This window comes from Morone saxatilis, unplaced genomic scaffold (genome assembly GCF_004916995.1).
Source record: "Morone saxatilis isolate NCDOM2014 unplaced genomic scaffold, NCSU_SB_2.0 Contig10, whole genome shotgun sequence".
Classification (NCBI taxonomy): domain Eukaryota; kingdom Metazoa; phylum Chordata; class Actinopteri; family Moronidae; genus Morone; species Morone saxatilis.
In genome coordinates this window covers 1,569,092-1,578,610 of record NW_023339652.1, presented here as the reverse complement: position 1 = coordinate 1,578,610, position 9,519 = coordinate 1,569,092, and the positions used below count along the sequence as shown (strand labels likewise).

Here is a 9,519-nt window from a genome sequence, read left to right as displayed (position 1 = left end):
AGGTGTAGAGGAAACAGGACTCTGGGGACTTCCTGTCACATTAGATTGACCTCAAAGTAGAGCAGAGATACACGGAGGACGAGCAGAGTCTTTTATGTGAAGAGAATCTGTCTTTATTGATTTGTTACTATGACAACATCAAGAGGAAATGTATGCAGGTATAACTCGGTCTAGTGTACTACGATATAAAATCTTTTGGTGATGTTCCTGCTTTTCAAGAACAGAAAAATGTGTATAAGAGGAAACATGTTTGCCAGTAAAACCACGGAGAGAGAAAACTTCCTCACAGTCAAGATGTTGACAAGTTAACAAAACAGGGATTTATTCATCTTTCACTTTAATGGATCGTAACATGTGGGGTATGGAATTAAACTTCAGATGCTCGGGTTCAAGATGAGACCAAACTTTTCTATAGATGTCAGTTTTTGAGCCACAACAAAGGCCAAAATGTGGAGTGAGGAGTCAGCAGTCGGTATGAAACAGAGCACTTAATAAAATAGGTTTTTTTTTTAATTGTGAATCACCGCAAGTACGAGAGGTCGTTGAGTGTACAGTCATCAATGTGTACAAGAAACATTTGGCTGATGGGTCCAGTGGTTTTGAGACAACCTGGATTTTATCACCTCATTCCGGGTTTACGCCACAATTCAATTTCGTTTGTCATTTGAGGAGAGATTCATTCACACTCAGTTTGTCGCAGATGAAACAAAGTAAAGGTCGATCTTGAATCATTAAATTTTTTTTTCATCTCTACCGCCGCAATCAGCCATCCATCAGCCATCTCATCATCCTCAGTCTGGATCACGCCACACTGCTTCACTCTGCTGTTCACTGAACCCGGACTGGATCTCTGGACCGAATGGACTGTTTATTATTTACAGACTGACTTTTTGATCTATGAACAGAACTGAATATAATTTGGATTTTTTTATTACTTTTGGAAACGAACTATGGGACTGTGAGATTTCTGGATAATTTTGTTGAAATCTTACTTTATTTTGACTCAAGAGTTTGTGTTTTTGTCCTTGTGAATCCAGAATTTAGCTGAGATTAGCTGCCTCCAGGTTTACCTCTTCCCCCATTTTTGTTTCACATACAATGAGTTCCATGTTGTTTGTTGTAGACCTCTGTATAAAGTTTTGAGATGGTTTTTGGTGATCATCCTGAATATCAGACACATTGTGTCCGTGATAAACGTTCAACCCTCCTTCACATCTTTATTTAAACAGACCTCATAAAAGGTTTGCGTGTGCAGCGAGATACAAGGTCTCCACATGCCGGGATTCATATCACTCACAAACCATTTAGAGCACAGGAATAGTCGCCATGGTTACATCATGGATGTGTGTGTGTGTGTGTGTGTGTGTGTGTGTGTGAAGGCGATAGGAAATACCTCCTCACAAAGGAAACTGATCGACGTCTCAAACGACGAGTCGACGCACGGCAGTTTGAGTTTTTAAACCAACGTTGACGCGTTTTTCAAAAGCAGCAGATTCAGTTTAAACAAGCTGATTTTCACATTAATGGAACAGGAAGTAAACAGAAACACTGGCAGGAAAATAAGCTGCTGACTGTGCAAATAAGCAGAAAGAAAAATGGAAGTTTGATGGCGGAGGATACGGATGGTCGCACTTTCGCTCGTTTCAACAGCACGTAGATCAAAGTGACGTCCTGCTGATGAGATGGTGAAAGAGGGGGAAAGATGTTTGTAACACAACTCCAGATGGTTTGTTTGTGTGAGGGTCTAAAATAATGTCCCCTGACAATGAAACTTAGTGCATTCATTATTTACACGTTTTAAAATATTTACGAATGTAAATAAGGTTTTCTTTTGTATCTGAATATTTATTTGCACACACAGAACTGCTGCTGTGAGAACAATACATCCACATATACTGTCCATGAATTTGATGAGGCGTGTTTGTCTTTTAATGGACTTCCACATTATAAAGAGTCGTATATAAACTCGTATTTATCTTCTAGGGCTTCATAATTACGGCTTTTACGTTGATTCTTCTCACAAATTAAAACATAATAACTCCAATATCACATGAATGGATTATAAACCTGATTTAAAGCAGCGACTGTACAATTATATAAACAGGAGTCTTTCTAAATCACGTCCAATAAATTTAATTTGTTACAAACTGACTGTAATTAAGTCTTCATAAGCCCCGCCCCTTTTTACTCTATGCTCCAATCACAGTTGAGCAACCCTCATCAACTTCCTCCTTTCCTGTACTTAGATATGCTATATGCTATGCTAATGTAACGAGGACTCATTATCGATTAATTATTTTGATTGTTAATCAATTTTTCCATTTAATTTAGTTTACAAAATGTCAAACCGACAGTTTTTTCGCTTTTGAGAGCTGGAACCGTAATAAATGAATAAATGACTCCAGCAGTTAGTCGATTATAGATTTGTTGGAACACTAATAAATCAATAAATAACTACTCATCACCTTTTTGCCCTCGCTGTTGTCGGCGCTGACGTAGGCGAGCTTCCTGCGAACATAGAACAGCATGTCGTCCTGTCGAGGAGCCCACTTCTCCATGAAGTACGTGGAGAACATCCAGGTCCAGAACACGATGCGGTCATCCTTAAAGCAACCTGCAAAAACACACAGAGGGAAACATGACACAGGCTCTTCCAGTTAGCATATGGTAACAGTCCACACATTTTTCATTTGTGAGTCAAAAAATAAGGTTAAACTCTGTTCAGGACTGAGGACTGAGCCAGTTAATTAGTCAGTAACTTTAAATGCCAGGATTTAATGCAGAGAAGTTATTTATTCTGTGTTATATGAGAGTTGTATGATGTCATACTGTAAACTGTCTGGGTGACGTTTTCTCCCGCGAGCGCCATGAACGGCGTGAGGTCGCCGCTGCGGTTCGTTTCGTGGTCAGACGGTTTTATTACAATTCATTACTCCATTATTCTCCTCTGGCTTTTGTTGAAATCTAAAGCAATCTGTCTTTACGGCCAATAAAACGGCTGATAAATTATTCACACACACACACACACACACACACCGCAGGGTTATTATGCTCACACATTCTTTTATTTTGAAAAAACAATCAGACGGCGTGGAAGCAGCCGAGCCGTGGTCGATGGTGTGCATTTCAGATGTCGACCACCTGCCCTCCATCCCCCACCGGGGTCCTCTGCTACCTTTCTGCAGGCCGAGGCACCTGCCTGCCACCCGGCAACTGTTGCCAGGCAACCAGGCAGAGGATGACATGGCAGTTAGTTAAACTTCCTGTTAGAGCAGCTGCTTCCCTCAGGCGTGTAGAGACAGAGAAACCCCCCTTTTATTTGTTTGGTTCATTCTTAAATCCTGATGAATTACTGAAATTAAAAACATTTTATCACTTAGATTAGGTAAAAGATTTTATTTATTTCTAGTGTTTCTGGGACAAAAGGAGGTTTTCATTTCTTTTTTTACCCTTTCTGGTTAGTTTTTTTATCAGTATTGGAGGTTGTTTTCATCCTAAAGTTACATTAAATTATCAAATTGTGTCAAAATATACCTCTATATATATTTCAGGACAGCACACAGTCTGTCAGTGTTAAATGTTTTAATCCATACTGTACTTTCATCAGCAGACTTTGATTTGATTCATCAGGATTAGCTGCACTCTGTCGGGGTTAATTAACTTTATTTTATCAGACAGCTCAGAGTGACGACACACAACGAGCATAAAGTATAAAAACAGCTGGGATTTATATTTTAGTTCACTTTGTCTGAATGGAAGTTTATTGTGAAGGGACATCGGCTCTGTGATGGAAGTGAAAACGTTTCACATTTGATTTAATTTCAAAGGCAGTAATTGAATTTGGTTCGTTTAGTGTTGGACTTTAACCTCGTTTGCTTTGATCTGTTGGGCTGTTATTTCATTTAAAACACCTGAGCAGTGAACGAAGGTCGCCTTAATGAAACGTTTCCTTACAGCGTTGAACTAACTAACATTCGTCCTGTATTAACCAGTATATAAATATGTAAGTCTGTTGCTGGCAATATTAAAATGCAAAAGTGAAACCTAAACTTATAAATTAAACTGCAAACTGGATGTTTTTCAAATTAAAAGTTTAATTTTTTTCCTTTAGCTTCTATCTAATAAAATTTAAATGGGCTTTTAATTGGACCGATTTAAAGTCTGACATCAAAACTTAACATAAATCCAGATTCTGGTTCAAATCTAGAGTTAAAAACCACCAAGATCTAAACGGTGGATGGTAATAATGTGGCTTCAGACTGGATAAAATCTCCTGGCAGACACCCACAGCGCATTGATCATCAGTGTGAACAACACAAGCGCTCTGTGTTCAGGCCGACAGCCAACCAGAGCTCTGACTGCAGAGAGGAAACGACCTTTGGCCTCCGTCCAGTCAGATCTGGTGTAACGGATGTTCTTCTCGGACAGAGGTGAGTCAGTGAACACAACCTGCTGGCAGACGGAGCGGGAGAAGCTTCCAGAAAGCTGCAGCTGTCACTGAACATCACATCTGAACAGGAACTCAGTCCACCTCAACTCAAAGTCCTCTTACTCGCTTTCTGTTGTGGTTGGATGGTCCTCACGAAGAAGAATTTGCACTTTGGTTTCATCTGTTCTAGACGTCAAATTTGAGCTTTTACTCTGACTACATGTGCTGGAATGTAACTAAGTACTTTTACTTTAAAAAGGTCCAGTGTTTAGGATTGGTGTACCGCGAAATGTGCGAAAAATAATGTTTAAAATTGTTAAATAAAAATTTTAAAAATTTAAAAAGTATAATAATTTTGTCTAAAAAGTCCTAATTGATCTTTTTATTACTTAGTCAAGGTTTAATTCTCGTAAAAATTCAGACTTTGTAAGTAAAAATTTACACTGTGGTACTTTTATGTAAAGTGAAATATGTGAGTTCTTTAAACATATGTTTAATTAAATACTGCAAAACAGAACTTTTAATCATTTTATTATCATTTGTGTCTGTAAAATGAAACATATAATACAGCATTAATATGAATCCAATGTTAATCAGATATAATAGCAAAAACACTGACATGTTTGGACAATATCTCATTATTTGTGTCTTTATTTTGGTTGTAAATTCGGTCTTAAAGTTTCATTTAAAAGTTTTATATTTGGCTGCGGTCCTGAACATCTCGCAGTGTTCGTGTTATTCCAGCGTGAAGCAGAGTACAGTTCTGCAGAGACGTTCATAAAGTCCTGCTCTATTTATAGCCGCGTATGCCATTTTAAAAATACATCAACTGTGTTATGAAGCCCGGCACACTATCACTCATCATCTGATGAAAGTGAGCTGAATCACCCAAAAATCTATCTCTGCTGGCACTGGAGGAATATCATGAGTTGTTGTATTTTTCATGACGGTTATATAATGCCAGGAGGGAGCTCACTGATGGTGTGTCAAAGCTCCAGTGACCTGGATGAAAGGATGAACTAAAGGACAGAAACGCTCAGTGTGGACTGAGACGCCACGGTTAAAGGTTGTGATGGTGGTGGAGAGCGCTGTCCAACAGGTTCCCCTGAAGCAGTTTAACCACCCAAAGAACCCTTAAAATATTAAGGCCCACTAAAACCACCTGAAGGACCCCTTAAAGAAACTCTCAAACCTCCTTGATGACTCCTAGAGCTACTTCCAGAACTCAACAATCTCAAGGATCGCCACCACCGAACCAACTACAGGACCTCTTGAACCTCCTCAATGACCATTCAAAACATCTAAATTACCTTTACAACCTCCTGAACAACTACAAGAACCTCCTCAAGGACCCCTTTAACGTTCTCAGTGACAACTAAAAACCGCATAAAAAAGGACCCATAGAGCCTCCTAAGAACCACTAGAACCAACAAAATGACCTCTAAAACCTCCTCAATGACCAATACAACTTCCTGAAGAACCCCTCTGATGACCACTGTAACCAACTAACAAACCATTAGATCCTCCTCAATGATGATAAAGACCATCTACAGGACATATTGAACCTCCTCAATGACAACAAGCTAACTAAAGGAACCTTAGAATCTCCTCAATGATCACTAGGACAACTGAAGGACCTCTAGAACCATTTCACAGACCACTACAACAAACAAATAAACCACAAGAACTTCTTAAATGACCACAAGGCCCACTTCAAACTCAAAGGACTACTATAACCTCCCAAAGAAACCCTAAAACCCTCCTCACAACCATTACAACCACCTACAGGACCTCTAGAACCTCCAGAACCTCCTCAGTGATTACAAGAACCTCTTACAGGACCACTAAAGCTACCTAAAGCAAAACTAGAGCCCAGTCAGTGATCACAAGAACAACTGAAGTACCTCTAGACCCTCCTATTAAACTCTAGAACCTCCTACAGGACCACTACAGTGACCTCAAAGAACCATAGTTCCCAGTCACTAGTTCATTAGAACAACTGAAGAACTTCTAACCCTCCTAACAGACGCAGTCACCAACAGAACCTCCTAAAGGACCACTGGGACTTCCTCAGTGATCACAAGAACCCCCTAAAGCAGTGGTTCCCAACAAGGTACCTGAATAAACGACTAAAGTATTGGTCCTTACTCCCCATTACACATATTAAAAGGTGGATTCATTTAATTTAGTTGAGTGATAACAGGAACCTCTAGGCCAGCAGGGTGCCGTTTATTTTAATGTATGATTTTTGTTGCATGATTGCTCTCTGGTTGACTTTGCAGATAATTTCAGGCCCCTGAACGCACCCTGTGGGATTCACAACATTTACAAACTGCTTTATCACCTAACAGGCAATGTAAACAGATGGGAGACGTCCCACTGTGCTCTCCTTCTGTCTGCGCCACCCTGCAGTCATATACAGCAAACACATATGTGCATACAGACTAATATAGACAGAATTACACCAAACTTGTTAGAAACGGGCCTAAAGGAGGCAGTCAGATGACGTTTTACAGACTGCATTAAATATTCAGCAGGATTTGTAAGAATTTGTGTCTGTCAGAGTGAGTCACAGACGCTATTTTTACCGTACAGTAACACTCCTGTCACAGTTTATGAAGAGCAGATCTCAGCAGACGAGTGCTTCTATTGATCGATCTGCATCTGTTTTCTCTGCTGCTGTATTTATATTTTGCTGTGGAGGGATACGCTGCTGTGCTAGGAGGTAATTAAACCTGAATCATTGATGTCTCCGTCGCGTCCGACTGCTGTTTCTGCTCCTCTCCCAAAGATCCATCTGAGCTCCAGACGTTACAGGATATAGTTGCTATTCCACGCTGTACATACTTAAATAAAAGCCTTTATTCAGATTATAAAAGCAGACAAATATAAGCCAGTCTCTAATAGAGGCTGTGTAGAAATCATTGTGGAGAAGGAGGAATTACCTGTTTGAACTATATCTAGAGCTGCTGTTCAGCTTGGTTTTGGTTTTATCTGTAACTTTTCACGCTGCCATCGTTGCAAAGACTCTAATATGAAAACATTATTACACATTATAATGTCAAATATAATTGATCGATCTGTTTTTCATTATTGTGTTTCTTACATTATCCCAAATGTTTCCAACAATGATCAGACAGGGAACAGTTTGTTTCCTAGTTGCTTTAACTTTCGGGTGAACACGTCAGAGAGGATGGAAGTCGGAAACATAATGTGAATAAAAGTCTGAACAATCTGAGTCACGTCAGACGGATTATTGTGTACTTTTGTTATTGTTTTGATGTAAGAGACAAAAATGAATTGAATTGCCTGTTTGACACAAACTTCCTACAGTTATAATGTTCATTATTGCTTTCACTGCCGTTATGTCATTTACTGAGTAGTTGTCAGTTTTGTGAATGATAAACAAAAAGGGGTCTCTTAATGAAAAAGGTTGTTTTAAGGGATTATGTGAAGCAGCCTTAAATACGTCCCTCAGCTAAAGATAAGTGTTTCTATGCAACCTGGACTATTAATGTGTTCATTGACAGAGAGACAGACCAGCTGCTACTGAGGCTAAAATCTGAAATCACGGGAAAGAAGAAAGTAGGAGAGTTACTGTTACTGACAGGAACTACGAACAAAACTACCAAAATAAGACTGAAGTTGTAATAAAGCAGAACTACGATTGAACCTGCGGTTGAGTAAAGACCTGAGTCACTGTCGATGCTGTCAGACCTGAGTCACACTCAGCAGAGGACCATCCAAGGACGCAGACTACAGACTCTGAATAAAGAATCAGCAGCTACAGACACAACAGCACACCTGAGAGAGTATCGACTGAACCTGCTTTAATTAAAAAGATTAAATACATTTACATTTATCCTCACATGGAAATCCAGCTTTTACTTTCATAAAAAGGGTTTTCTATCACTTTGTACAGTCAAAAGCTGCAGAACTTCTACTGAACAGACCTCGTGGTTGTTTTGTCAACTGCTGCTTCCAAGAACAACCTCTGTTTTTCAGCCAATGTGGACGACAGAGTCCTTAAAGTGATCAGAAAATGTCGACAACAAGGCAATCTCCATCTGCTGATGAAGATCATGAGATGTTATCAAAAGCTCCAGAAGAGCTACTAAAGAACGTTGTGGTTATTTCTTTTGTTGTTGGTGATTTTGTCCTTAAATGAATCAATTAAGTCCAAAAAATGTCTCAATCAGGAAAACATTCAAGAGAATTCAAGTAGAAAGCTCTGGTTAAAGTGCTCCCTTCCTTCCTTCCTTCCTTCCTCCCTTCCTTCCTCCCTTCCTCCCTTCCTTCCTCCCTCCTTCCCTTCCTCCCTTCCTCCCTCCCTCCCTGATAAACAGAAGCCCGTGTGCTGTGATGAAGTCATGGATCGTGAACAGAGCTCCATTGATTTCTCCTTCAGAACAAACGAAGCTCAACAGGCTCGAACACACAAACGCAGTCTGCTGTGATTGAATCTGCAGAACTGGAGCTTTCTATCAATGGTCTTCCTCTGTGTTTATAATCAAGAGCAGATTGGAAGATTAATGTCTTTCACCTCTGAACAGATTCAATTAGAAACACAAACAAACAGCAGCGACGGTTAATGGAGAGAAAGTTCAGACACATCTTTAGTTATCAAATTATTTTTTAATATTAAATATATTAATATCTATTTATAAATAAATAATATAATGTGTAGAGGTTTTTATTTATTTAATATAATATATAATATAATAAGTTTGTTTCCATTAGTGATTGTTTATAGCAGGCGCTGATGAACTTTAAAGAAACAGCCAATAAGAAATGTTTGTCTGTATAATTGTTAAAAATAATAAAGATACAGACATAAAATAAGTTCAGTTGATTAAATGATAAAAGTGTGATGACGTTTGGGAACCACTGATCTGTAATATAATAATATAACTGATATAAAGTTTCTGATCACAGAACATTAAAGTTCTACTGTAATTAAAACTATTAAATATAAATTAACTTATTATTACATATTAATGTAACTGTAAGAATATCAGTGTGGACAGTCAGTAACAGTCAGTAACAGTCAGTAGCAGCAGTCAGTAGCAGTCAGTAGCAGCGGTCAGTAG

General features: G+C 38.9%; 1 protein-coding gene across 1 annotated transcript in view; it reads right to left on the bottom strand.

Moving 5' to 3' along the window:
* fbxo7 (F-box protein 7) overlaps window positions 1-9,519 on the bottom strand; it is a 26,741-nt gene that overhangs the window by 11,807 nt on the left and 5,415 nt on the right. The window contains exons 4-5 of the mRNA XM_035680528.1: window positions 8,147-8,213; window positions 2,466-2,650 (exon numbers count right to left, since the gene is read on the bottom strand). Of these exons, the coding sequence (XP_035536421.1) occupies window positions 2,466-2,650; window positions 8,147-8,213 (252 nt within the window). The remainder of the gene's footprint in view (window positions 1-2,465; window positions 2,651-8,146; window positions 8,214-9,519) is intronic.